Raw genomic sequence first — 13,177 nt, 5'->3', positions numbered from 1 at the left:
GCCCGGACCTCCATTGGTTGGGCAGGAGAAGGAGGGCAATTTTAACTTATCCCTTTCCTCCCTGCGACGTGGGGAGCGCCATTAGTTGTTGACAGGGGGCCATGTCTCAGAGGAAAACCTGTGCTACAGGCCAAGGCTTCTCCTCTGGAACAAAATCGGAAAGCCATTGGCAAAGGCAATCAATCAGGCCATAAGTAGGCATTTACCCCCTTCCTTTCCGGGGCTCGAGGTGGGCTGGGATCCCTCCAAGGGTGCTCTGAGCAACTTGTCCAGTGAGGAATATATCCTCTGCCGCCTGCTCTCGGCCTGCTTTTGTCTCGGCTCCCAGCCGAGCTTCCGAGGCTTTGTACCATGGATTTGGGAGTGACAATGGGCATTTCCCTCAGATTCAAGGCTGCCCGGCCTTCTGGAGGGGAAAAAAAGAAGAAGAAGAATTCGGAAGACAGTGGCCCCGAGAACCACCACAAGAAGCGGCCCTGCCCCGGGGAGATGCGCTTCCTGCGGGCCTCTCTCAAGCAGGGTTGGGGCGGTGGGCGGCAGCGGGCCTGCGCTTGCATTTGGGTTCTGCCCTGTGGCGTGTTCTCTTCCAGGGCCTTTCCGGCAGCCCCGGAGAAGACAAGGCATCCTGGCCGCCACTGTCCCCGCGGTGCCTACTCTACAGCCTGCCAGCACTTCCGAGGGCACACACAAGCCCCAGCGGTGGCCGCCGCCGCACCCAGTCGGCGGGCCCGGCTGCCCCAGCTCCCCCTCTCGGGCCGCCGCGTGTGCTCAGCCTCACGTCGGGGGTGTGTGTGGCTGCGCGGGCGTGTGTGAGCGTGGTAGGGGGAGGAGGCCCTCCGAGCTGCTCCATCCGTCCGTTTTATTAGGGACACATTAATCTATAATCAAATACACCTCATAAAATTTTTATTGAAAGGCATAATATCATTACAGAGGTCTTCCACCTGTTTTAAACAACACGACAAGCTGTGAGAGAGCGTGTGTGGGTCTGTGTAGGGAGGGGTGGGTTTGGGTAGGGAGAGAGGCACGGGGAAAAAACTCCCCTCGGGCGCCAGGGGGCCACGTCTGAAGGCCGGCCTGCCTCGGGCCGCATCCCACCCTTCGTGCCCCGGGCTGCTCCGGGCTCTGGCCCCGCGCTCGGTGCGCCCGGGACACGCGGCCGGTAGCTCGGAGTCCGGGGGCTGGAGAGGCAGCCTAGGTCTGAACTGCAAGACCGAAGGCGGCAAAGAGAGACGAACAAATAGTCCCCAGCGCCTCCTCCGGCCACGGTCGGGCGCAGCGGTTCCAGCCACCGCCAGGCTGTCCGAGCTAGGCCGGACCGAGCTGGGCGCACGGACCGGGCTCATCGGCTCTAATTGCGGCGCTTATGTTGGTGATGATTTTTTTTTTTTTAAATCACAGCAGCCCCAGTTTAGCGGACTGATTTACTCCCGGTATTGGTAAATATGATCACGTGGGCCGCGCGACCAATGGTGGAAGCTGCAGCCTGCGAACTAGTCGGCGGCTCGGGCGCCGGCGGGGAGCGGCGCCGCGGCGGGCAGTGTAACCTTGGGTGGGAGCGCACGGCGCCTCAAAATGTCCTCCAGTGGCACCCTCAGCAACTACTACGTGGACTCGCTCATAGGCCATGAGGGCGACGAGGTGTTCGCGGCGCGCTTTGGACCGCCGGGGCCCGGCGCGCAGGGCAGGCCCACAGGTGTGGCCGACAGCCCCGCCGCTGCCGCCGCCGAGTTTGCCTCGTGTAGTTTTGCCCCCAAATCGGCCGTGTTCTCCGCCTCGTGGTCCGCGGTGCCCGCCCAGCCCCCGGCGGCGGCAGCGATGAGCGGCCTCTACCACCCGTACGTGCCCCCGCCGCCCCTGGCCGCCGCCGCCTCCGAGCCCGGCCGCTACATGCGCTCCTGGATGGAGCCGCTGCCCGGTTTTCCGGGCAGCGCGGGCGGCGGCGGGAGCGGCGGCGGGGGCGGAGGTGGCCCGGGCCCTGGTCCCAGCCCCGGCCCCAGCGGCCCACCCAACGGGCGCCACTACGGGATTAAGCCAGAAACCGGAGCGGCCCCGACCCCTGTGGCCGCCACCTCCACCTCCTCTTCCACTTCCACGTCTTCCTCCTCCAAACGGACTGAGTGCTCCGCGGCCCGGGAGTCCCAGGGGAGCGGCGGCCCCGAGTTCTCCTGCAACTCGTTCCTGCGGGACAAGGCGGCAGCGGCGGCTGGGGGAACTGGGCCCGGGACAGGGATCGGGTCCGGGTCCGGGGCAGGCGGCTCGTCGGAGCCCTCGGCTTGCAGCGACCACCCGAGCCCAGGCTGCCCACTGAAGGAGGAGGAGAAGCCGCATCCGCAGCCGCCGCAGCAGCAACTTGACCCAAGTAAGTGCAAAAGAAATTGCCCCCTGATTTATTGCTGAAACCTGTAAGGCTCGAATGTGCAAAACTGATAGTTTTACTAACCTATAAAAACGTCTAGACGCCTACTCTAGCCTAGGCAACACGTATTCATAAAAAGCTTCCCATAACCACCTACCCTAGGCGCGAGGTTTGTACGGTAAACAGAGCGCGGGCATTAAAGCTTTTTATGATAATTCCCCCCAAGTTGTGAAAAGCGGCCATCCTTCGTGAAATTAATTTAACGACCTCTCTCCCCCACCCTGTCGTCTCTCCTTGCCCCCCCTCCGCCCCTCGATCCCTTTCTCCACCCCCCCCCTTCATAGACAACCCTGCAGCAAACTGGATCCACGCTCGCTCCACCCGGAAAAAGCGCTGTCCCTACACCAAATACCAGACGCTTGAGCTGGAGAAGGAATTCCTCTTTAACATGTACCTCACCCGGGACCGGCGCTATGAGGTGGCAAGGATTCTGAACCTCACAGAGAGACAGGTCAAAATCTGGTTCCAGAATCGTAGAATGAAAATGAAAAAGATGAGCAAGGAGAAATGCCCCAAAGGAGACTGACCTGGCGCGGCGCCGGCGGGACCACTCTGCGCTGCAGAGGCAGTGGGGGTTTTGTTTGTGGGTGCTTGATTTCCAGAAACTCTCCAGCGATTCGGACATTTCCTCCCCCCGCCTCTTTTAGGTAGAAGTGACTGTGTGGTTGGTCTCTGTGAGGTATTTGGGGGACTCTGTATTTGCTCGCTTATGTGTTGGAGAAACGAAGTGCTTTGGGGTTTTGCCTTTTCCCGCTCCCTCCCTTTCCTGGACCGTTGGTCCATAGGAAATGCTATATTTTGTGAGTGCACGCTGGATTGAGGAGCCCTCTCCTGTGTAAATGTCCCCTATGTTTCTGAAAAGTGCTGTAGTTTAGCCCCCAGCGCTGCTCAAGCAGGGGCCAAGTGCGCCCCACTTCTGAGAATGAAGGCAGAGCGACAACAGTGGGAGGCCCGCCCAGGTTGCCCAGCAGTTAGGAAAGTCCCCTTTCCTCAGGGAGCCCGCGGGCCCTTCCCGGAGACCTGGAATGAGGCCGAGGGGGGAGCCCAGGGCCTCTGGTGGGTGGGGGGTTATTCTCAGTGCACTGGAGCCGCCAGGCTCTCCTGGGGAGGGCTTGGCTTGCGTGGGCGGCCGCGGGTGCGGGCCCTCCGGGTTCCTGCCTGAGGACCAGTTGTAAATGTTACCGCTTACTACCAATAAAGGCTGACCTGATCAAATGGAGCCCAGGCGCTGGCCCTGAACACTCTGTGCCTGCTTTCTCTGTCTCTTTGCAAAATACCACCCCCACAGGACTTCCTCCCACCCCTGGGAGGGAGACAATGCTAAAAATCTGGGGCCCTTCCACCTGAGCGGTCTGTCTGATGGGCCTCTGAGTCTCCCTTTGTGTGGGCAGAGGGGGGCCCTTGGCTGCTCTGTCCTTCCCCCAGCCTGCTTCCAGCTTCTCAGCCAACTCTGGGCCCTAGGCCCAGTGGCAGCCTTGCAGCAGTGCCCAGCGGAGCCCACAGGCCTCAGGAGCCAGGCACCCTCTCGCAGGGGCGTGGGCACATCGCACCCCATGTCTCCATCTGTTCATGGAATACCAGCCATCCAGTCCCCTCTCTCAACAAGGGAAAGGCCAACTCTGCACTCTGGAGCAACTCCCCCACCTCAACAGGCTGGCTGGCTCCGGGAGGGCTGAGCCAGTTAGGCTGTGAGCTTCCGTCCTACACACAAGAGCCCCAAAGTGACCTTAGCAGATCGACGTGGTCAAGGCTCTCCTCCGCAGCTATCCCCACCCCATCTCATCGCCCCCCTTTCCCCCAACTCAGTTCCAGTGCGTGCTTAGCCCCCAGCTTGGCCCTCTGAGGGCCTCATTCAGGAGCTAAAATGAAGGTCATTGTAAGTGAAGGTTCGGGCCCAGCACAGCCTTTGCAGGCCCGAGAATGGGTGGCGCCGAGTGGACTGGGCTGGGTGGAAGGGGGGGGCGATGGCAGAGTTTGGGGGATCCTGATGAAAGAGGGGACTTGAAGGAAAAGCAGAGGGGGGCTGGGAGGGAAAGCCAAGGCCCAGATCCGGCAGAAGGTGCAGCGTACCCCCGCCCCTGCGGCCAACCCGATACCTAGGGCTCTTTGAAAACAGGAAGAGCCAAGGTGTCATAAAGCCATCTAGCCGGCGAGACGTCTGGAGGTAATGAGTTTACGACAGGCTTGGCGCTTCGCTTTGAAACCATCTCATTTTGATGTTGTGTTTGTGGGAGGAAGGGAAAAATGCAGACAAGACTGGGTCTTAAAATCTGGACAATAAAATATAAACAAGACTGTGTTGGACCAAGAAGGCAGAGGGACTTGGGAGCCCCCGGTGAGGTGTGAGCACCTAGGAAATAAAAATGGGGGAGGGTAGGAAAGAGGAGATGATGTATTTCTGATTTTTAAAATGGGCCATGAATTAGAATTAGCCTGTGGTGGGTGGCTCTTTATAATATTTCACTATGGCGGCAGTCTAGTTTGTTCTTTTCTTTCTTTCTTTCTTTTCTTTTTCTTTCTTTCTTTTCTTTTTCTTCCTTCCTTCCTTCCTTCCTTCCTTCCTTCCTTCCTTCCTTCCTTCCTTCCTTCCTTCCTTTCTTTCCTTTACTTTTTAATTTGCCTGTTATTTGGAGGTGGGAGAAGTTAGTGATCTTGAGTCATTTACTCAAGCCGAGGGTCTCCCAGCTGAATTGTCGCAGGGTCAGCAGGAAAAAATGAAGTTATTTAAATGCCCTTTCATAAAAGTACCTGGCCCTCCATTTCAAACTTTGCAGCAAAAGTTTTGTTGTATTTTCTATTTGCTTATAGAAAATGTAATCGTTACACCTGAATTGGAAGAAAACATTTTTGAAATTGGAAGAAAACATTTTTGAAATTGAGAAAAAAGATTAACCTCAAAGGAGACACCTAAGCTGATTAAAGTCTTTGCTTTAACAAAAATTCAAGTGGAACGCTTAGTCAATTTATTTCACTCTGTGACTTTTGGTATAAGTTTAAAATCTCATTTATTGTGTATAGAAATGCCAATAAACACAGCCCAACAGGGCCTTTCCAGATAGCCGCTCAGAGATCCAGCAAAAAGCTTTTAATTTGGTTTCTATTTCTGCCTTCCCCCGTCCCCAGATTGCCCAGCGAAATGGGCCTGAAGGATTAAAAATCAGAAGTTAAAATAACAAATATTCAGGATTTTATGCTGAGCAACAGCTTTAAAAGAAAATAATAAAATGAACTTCTATCATTTCTTCGTTTTCAAAGTGCCTGGCTCCTCTGACAAAAAAGCCTGTTGTAGTTGATATTTAGAAAGTTGTAATTTTTGTTCAGTCCAGCCCATCTTATAATTGTGGACGATTACGGAATGGGGACCTACTGTGTCTGGCAAAAGAAGGGCTGGAAGCTTTTGAAAAAGACACTATTGGAAGCTCTCTCGGGAGTACAAATATCTTTGGCGTTCAGGAGCCACTGCTTGCTGCACTTGACTTGTTGACAATCAAAGGGGTGAAGCATTAATAGTGTCCGCGATCCAAGCCCCAGTCAAAATAAAGAACAAGATTAGAACTGGTTTGAGCCGATAAAGGGAAGTTAAACTCGGTCGACTGGAGGCGGCATTTTGCCACTAGAGAGCGCTGTTGCTCCACTTTGTGATCTCGTAACGCTGGCGTAGCGGCGAGGAAGGTTTTGATTTAAAATATTTACAATCTTATTTTTAATTCTAAATTAGGATAAACTTAACCAAAAAGAAGCACTGTACACTATTAAATTTTCCAGGCGTGTTTGTTAGGTATAAAATTTTGGATCAGTCAGGATTTCAGAAAATTTGGACTATGGCACAGCTGAAACTGTAAAATGTTATGGTTAAGTTAATGCATTCTATCAAAACAAACGTGTAAAAAAGCATAGATCTTTATTTACAAAGTTAATCGCGCTCTTTTCGCATTCAGATTATAAACAGAATGCTTGGGGTGGGGGCGAGGGGGAACTAAGTGTTTTGTCCCAAGAGGAAATGTTGTGTTGTAATGCTTTCTTAATTAGGCCAGAATGTGTAGAAATGAATTTCGTAGTATTTGTGTTTCTTTTCTACCCCCCCCCCCAAATCACACAGTTCTGGAAGGTGCCTTGTATTATTGACATCTGGGCTCGCTCTTCTTTTTCCCCACTCTGATCCAAAACCCACTCATTGATTCAGCGTTTAAATATGCACAAGCGCACACGCCAAACACTGAAATTAAAAAAGCCCCAATTACAAAGTTGGTTCCAAGGCTTTATTGAGAATAATTCTCTTTTAATTAGGTATTTGCAAGATTTAAGTACAAATCGTTAACTATCAGAATCAGTTTGTTCGCCTTCGGATTTCAAGGAAGTTTTACCTGGCGATATCCGGCAGAAAACAACAACAAACCCGCCTCCCCCCCGGCCCCCAGTGTCCTCCACTCCCTACTAATTTAAAAAATAAAGCATGACTTTATCATCTGGAAATTCATTAACAATCCGTTTACCTTGACCATTTCCAGCCATTCCCCTAGAAACAACTGAAAGAGTATTAGACATTATACTTTCGCCTTTCCATCGCGATCTCATTTTCTCCATTTGCAAAATATGATTCAGTCCACACACGGACTGACCTCAGGATCGTACTCACAGACTGGACCAACCCACAAGGAGTAGGGGGTAGTTGAAATGACTCGTCGGCTGCGCCTTTGGGGGCCGTCTCGGGTTCTTAGATATTTGCATTTGGCGTGAAATGCCGATGTGGTGTGTTTTAGCTGTGGCGGGAGCGCCCTCCGTGGGCTCGGGGCAGGTTTCCGAGGTTGGTTCCCAAGGCTGGTGTGGGCCTGGTGCCCTCAAAACAATGGATTATCCCTAAGGGAAGGGGGCCCCGGTCATGTAAAGAGCCCACGAAAAAGGCCGAGTGGGCGAGAGAAAACGCACTCAACATAGACTTATTACATTTATTGGACGTTAATACGGGAGTCGAGAGGGAGAAAAAAGAGGTATGAGGGAGAGTAGACAGTTGGTGTTAACGGCGAGCGGGCTTCTAAAATCAGGAATATTTTGCCGATTCAGACTCGACTTGCCCACATGACTTGGGACGTTTCTCTTCCCCATCGCTCAAGCTGGGATGAGGCTTCTCTTTCCTTTCTTTTGGAAAAATTAGTAACTTTCTAAGCTGAGTCCAGCGCCCGCTCTCAGCAGTAAGTTCATAGGCTTGGCAGATGAATTAGAATCATTAGCAGACGATGGGCGCCGCCTTCAGCTGCCTGGAACCGGCGCGATCCGAACACCGGCCCTGAGGCTCGAAGTGGGGACTCGCAGGCGTCGGCCCCCCGTGCTCCGCCCGGGGCCACCGCTTGCCCTGGTCCGCTCCGTGCCGGGGTTGAGACCCGGGAGCCGCGCGTCCTGCTCGAGGAAATACCACCCACCCCAGCGTGAGTTCTCTCCTTCCCGCCTTGGAACATTTCTGTCCGCTTTTCTATTTACTCCCTCAGCAATGCTAATCTGCCCCCCCTTTCGCCGCCCCCACATTCTTCAGTTTCCCCCCCGCGCCTGGTGCTGACGTCTATCAAGGGTGAAATGATGGAAACTATATTCATGGGCATGATTTCCATTAAATATCAATTAACCTGGGAGCCTCAGCCAGGCGTGCAGTGCGTCAAGGGTAAATGTACATCTCATTTCCACAAGGCCTGCCCGCCTAGAAAAGAAGGGCCTAGATTCGCTTTGATAATGCCAGGTTTTGGGATCACCCTTGTGGCCTTTAATCAAACCACTGAGGACCCAACCCAAATGTACGCGGTCCGGTTTGTCTACACTATTTGCCCTTGTTCCCTGGGCTGCGCCCGCGTGTCCAGAAGCGCAAAAGCCACGGCCAACCTCTGGGGGGCTGCTCTAGGGGCCAGGGGAGGGAGTCATTTGCTCCCATAGCCTCCTGGGAGTGGCCTCCCTGCCTCCCCCCAAGTGTAAGGTTCTCTCGCGCCCCCGCCACGCCAGCCGCGAGCCACATTCCCTGGGCCCCGGGGGGCAAGGCGAGCCCTTGGCAGTGCGGCTTTATGGGCCCCCTTTAAGGCCGGCGGAGGCATCTCCCGGCCAGCGTGAGGAGTCCCGTCGGGAGCAACGGTGTCGCCTCCGCGCGGATCCCTCCGCGCGGTTATCTCGCCCCCATCTTCTCCACACAGTGGCGTGGTGCGAAAATGCCTCGCCGGGGCGCACCGGGGCGGCAGCCTCGGCGGCGGCGGCGAGACCGGTGGGAGGGGGCCGCGGGGGGGCCGAGGTGAGAGGTGGTGGCGGGTAGAGGGTGTTTTTTTCTCTTCCCTCCAGAGCGGGGGTTTGTAAACCGAAGCCAAAGAGTGTCCCCGTGGGCCGGGCGCACTTTTTTTCTTGTCCCGGTGCGCTCAGGGCAGCCTGGTGCCTGAGAGGAAACAGTGGAGGCAGCGGGGCAGGTCACCCGGGGCGTCGGCGATTATATTGCCGCCGAGCCGGCGCGCGCCGGGAGAGGCCGGGTGGGTGGTGAGCGCGGGGGCTGGGCGAGGCCCCGCTACCCGCGAGGGAGGCGGTGCGAGGCCGAGGCGGTGGGCGCGAGAGCCGGGCATGAGCGCCCAGTAGCCAAGTGCCCGCCGCTTCCCGGCCTCAGAGGCGACGCGCGCGCGGGCGGGCGGGCGGCAGCAGCAACGTAGCCCGGCGGCCCCGGCGGCGCTAGCAGCCGCCCCAGAGGCCCCCGCGGCAGTGCGGCCGCGCTGAGGCGCGCTCCCTGCCTGCTCCGCACCGCCCGCCCGGGGCCGCCGCCGCCGCTCCGATGAGCTCTTACTTCGTAAACCCGCTGTACTCCAAGTACAAGGCGGCGGCGGCGGCCGCGGCGGCGGCGGCGGCGGCTGCGGCGGGCGAGGCCATCAATCCCACTTACTACGACTGTCACTTCGCGCCCGAGGTCGGCAGCCGCCACGCCGCCGCCGCCGCCGCCGCCGCCCTGCAGCTCTATGGCAACAGCGCCGCTGGCTTCCCGCACGCGCCCCCGCAGGCGCACGCGCACCCGCATCCGTCGCCGCCGCCCGCCGGGCCGGGTTGCGGTGGTGGGGGCGGCCCGGGCCCCGGCCAGGATTACTTCCACCCCGGCGGGGGCAGCCCGGCCGCAGCCTACCAGGCCGCCCCCCCTCCTCCTCCTCATCCTCCGCATCCTCCGCCTCCCCCCTGCGGCGGGATTGCCTGTCACGGGGAGCCCGCGAAGTTTTACGGATACGATAACTTACAGAGACAGCCGATTTTTACGACCCAGCAAGAGGCCGAGCTGGTACAATATCCTGACTGTAAATCGTCCAGTGGTAATATTGGCGAGGACCCAGACCACTTAAATCAGAGCTCGTCTCCTTCTCAAATGTTTCCCTGGATGAGACCACAAGGTTGGGATGCAATTTTTTTTTTTTTTAATGTGGGGAGAGGGGGAGAACTCTGCTTTCATCTCACGTTCTAGCTTTAAAACTACCTTTTCATCGCCCTCTCTTTTTCCTTCTTGTGTAGCTATAGTGGCTTTTATTCATAAATACTTTTTTTTTCCCGTAAAGTAGAAACCGCGTAAAGATGATGGGGACAGAGTAATTGTGAAGACTTTCTCTCTGTTCCTCTTGCCTGCATATCCTGTATATATATCAGAACTAAAGAGACTTGTGTATATTTCATCCCTTAGACCCGTTCCAGAAAGCTCCAGCAACCTGCAGAGGCACCATTACATTTCTAAAACGCTTGTTTTCCTTTTTTTTTTTTTTTTTTTTAAATCAGCAGCTCCTGGTAGACGAAGAGGAAGACAAACCTACAGTCGTTTCCAAACCCTAGAGCTGGAAAAAGAATTCCTTTTTAACCCTTATCTGACCAGGAAGAGAAGAATTGAGGTTTCCCACGCCCTAGCCCTCACGGAGAGACAGGTAAAAATCTGGTTCCAGAACAGGAGAATGAAATGGAAAAAAGAGAACAACAAGGACAAATTCCCAGTTTCCCGACAGGAGGCAAAGGATGGGGAAACCAAAAAGGAAGCCCAAGAGCTGGAGGAAGACAGAGCTGAAGGCCTGACAAATTAACTTCTACCTTTAAAATTTTACCATGGACTATTAAAACTATGATCAACACATGCTGTTGGACACCATCTATTTTCTTTGTTGGAAAGGATTTTACCTGTATTTCAAGCTACCTTCATGTCACTGCTCTTGAGGTTTCTGCGCTTTGAGAGGGGTTTGGGTGTTAAAAGTTTATAGTATTGCATAGAAGCAGCGCTTGAGCTGTCCTATGTAAGGGTAATTTGATACTGACCTTGTTGCTATATTTTTGTAATGGTAGTTTTTAATGTCTGAGCTGGTGATTTGCCTCAACAACATAAACTTCCTAATGATTAGCACTAAATAATTGAATATAAAATGCTTTATTAATCAAACAAGTGCACTTGAACACTTAATATCATTTCTTTATGGTGAGTAAATTAAAAGAGATCTATTAATTTTTTTAAAAAATTATGCCTGCAGAATATTTTCTTTATGTTATTTGATTAAAATGTATTATTTATGTTTTCCTTTTCTGCTTTTATAATGAATGGTTCGGGTGCCTTTTGTTTACTCATAAAAGGTTTCTTTGAGTATTTTGTAAATGTAATATCTCTGGGAAAAGTCTGGGCCAAATATTCATAAAGCACATGTTAGCTGAAGAGTGTAATGTATAGTCTGGCTCTGCAGCTTCCTTAAACTTGGGGAAAATGTTGGGCCAATGACAAAAGCTTCAGGAAAATGTCATAGTTGACATTTAATAATTTTCTATAGTCTATACAAATTATGGCAATTTAATCATCTAGAGGTAATGAATACTTGAAAAGCCAATTATAACATTTTCACTCATTAACTTTTCACTCTGGCAAGTGGCCTTGTGGAATGCCTCTCATTTCTCAACTTGCTTTCGTTTTGAACTGCGCTTGGTATCGCCTGAAATCGCTAGGTCTCTATGCTGTGGCCGCTGCTGTGATTACGTTTTTTGAATAGGTGCCATATTTATTTGTATTCCTTCGCTCTGTTTGCACGCCCATTTTGAGCCAACTTGTGTGCGTCTCAGATGTCGGTTGGTACGTCCTCTGCTGTTCTCCAGGATGGCCTCACCTATTGAAACAAGCCCTGAGAGCAAATGCAGAAAAATCCGAGTGTAAACAACCGCTCCAGAACATAGCGAGCTCCTTAATAAAGAAATGAATCTTTTTCTAGAGCTAGTGTCTTTAAGCGCCATACATAACCCTTTCCCTGAGTCAGGAACCACCACCTGGGCTACTAGAAGGCAATGTTTCACTAAAGCTTCTATTTGATTAAAAAAAAAAAAAAAAAAGAAGTGGGGGTTACAAGCACTGCGTTGTAAAAATAAATAAATAAATGCAGGGGAGGGGTCTCTTTTTCATTCCAGAGAGGGCTGGCTAGGCTATCCTAGCTGCATCTTGCTCTAAATAACCTTGCTAAGATAACTGTGAAAACTTTGAACTTCGCAAAGGACTCAAGTTGTGGGCCCAGTGGGGGAAGACCCAGAGTCCAGGTTACGTGCTACAGATTATTCCGCTGAGCCTGTGCTGATGCTGGGGTTTGAGATTTGTTATTAACAAGATAGCCATTTCCCATTGGAGGCTGCTCCTGCAGCTGCCATTTTATGAGGGAAGAGAAGGGAAGAGGGGTAGTAGAGAAGAGAAATTCAAGTAAACTAATACTTCTCCCCCCAAAATGGGAAGCACCTCATCGGGTAGACATTGAAGAGCTCTTCGCTTTTTCTAGATGCGTTTATTTTTAAAGAGGTACATTTTAATTTCCAGAATGGTTTTTATTGCACAGGTAAGAAAATGGAATCTGTCTTAGGCCTGAGTCAGCCCCTCAGGCATTGGTGGGCTATTCGCCTGCCACTTCAAGGACCTGGGATATGTTGGCATTGGTGGGGCCAGAAGTGAAACACCACCTAGCTTTCTAACCAGGGAAGAGGCTGTGGCTGTGGCATTCGCTGACCTGAGCCGGAAAAGACCATTTTAAGTCACGGGTGGCCTGCGGCTTAAGAAACATTTGCATGAGAGGAGACAGCTGCAAATGTGCATGCTGGATTTGGAAACGTTCTGCTCCGTGTGCTGCTTGAGACTCTGCTGTTGGCTTCTAGAGCGAAGATGCCAAGCGCCTGAAAGCATGGCTAGGAAACAGCCTGTGGGGTGGTGGCGGTGGGGGTTGGTGGAGGTGGCAGCGGCCGCAAGCTGGCTAGAGCTGCTTGCTGGCCAAACTCCAGCTGCCTTCCATTTAAGTGATTCCTCTATTAGCAAAATTCTCTGTCTCCCACTCAAAAATGCTCCCCAAATTCTAGTGTTAGAGTCACTGATTTGGGGCAAGACTCAGGGGACCCGGTGCATGAATGGATGTGGAAATCAAGAAATGTTGGGGAGGTAGCAAGGTCCTTATTTCCTCTATATTCTGTGTTGCTCTGGAAGTGTTGTACCTTCTTGACCCATCGCCCCCAACCCATAGTAAAATCGTAGCTCTTGTACAGAAAAAAACTCTGCTGTAATACCTGGTGCATTGCAGAGTATGTGTACATATACAAATGTGGTATTCTAAGTATATATATGGTATATTTGTACTTATACATAGATTACACATTGCAGAAAGTGTTGGTCATAAATGTAGGTATATGTGTTTCTTTTTGTAGCTGAGAAAATCATAGATCTGCCTTCAAATAAACAGCTTGGGGCATTACCCCCCCCTTTCTCACATACACACACAC

At 52.6% G+C, this 13,177-nt stretch overlaps 2 protein-coding genes across 5 annotated transcripts; both read left to right on the top strand.

Moving 5' to 3' along the window:
• Positions 1 to 1,076: 1,076 nt before the first annotated feature.
• HOXD9 (homeobox D9) lies at positions 1,077 to 3,658 on the top strand. The gene is made up of 2 exons (XM_031034755.2): positions 1,077 to 2,362; positions 2,704 to 3,658. The coding sequence occupies exons 1-2, from the start codon at positions 1,576 to 1,578 to the stop codon at positions 2,943 to 2,945; spliced, it is 1,029 nt and encodes a 342-aa protein (XP_030890615.2). The 5' UTR covers positions 1,077 to 1,575; the 3' UTR covers positions 2,946 to 3,658.
• A 3,656-nt stretch (positions 3,659 to 7,314) lies between these two features.
• HOXD8 (homeobox D8) lies at positions 7,315 to 11,639 on the top strand. Of its 4 annotated transcripts, none has more exons than XM_081814121.1 (3): positions 7,315 to 7,842; positions 9,660 to 9,807; positions 10,184 to 11,639. In XM_081814121.1, exons 2-3 carry the CDS (start codon positions 9,783 to 9,785, stop codon positions 10,477 to 10,479), a joined length of 321 nt encoding a protein of 106 aa, XP_081670247.1. In that variant the 5' UTR covers positions 7,315 to 7,842; positions 9,660 to 9,782; the 3' UTR covers positions 10,480 to 11,639. The 4 variants fall into 4 exon arrangements, with proteins under 4 accessions (XP_081670247.1, XP_081670248.1, XP_006739603.3 ...); XM_081814122.1 differs by lacking the exon at positions 7,315 to 7,842 and adding an exon at positions 8,409 to 8,684; XM_006739540.3 differs by lacking the exon at positions 7,315 to 7,842 and having other exon boundaries at positions 9,179 to 9,807.
• The last annotated feature ends 1,538 nt before the right edge of the window (positions 11,640 to 13,177 follow it).

This window comes from Leptonychotes weddellii, chromosome 3 (assembly GCF_054177405.1).
Source record: "Leptonychotes weddellii isolate Sample4059 chromosome 3, ASM5417740v2, whole genome shotgun sequence".
NCBI classification, from domain to species: domain Eukaryota; kingdom Metazoa; phylum Chordata; class Mammalia; order Carnivora; family Phocidae; genus Leptonychotes; species Leptonychotes weddellii.
The sequence above is the reverse complement of the archived record's forward strand: the minus strand, read 5'-3'. Positions and strand labels throughout refer to the sequence as shown.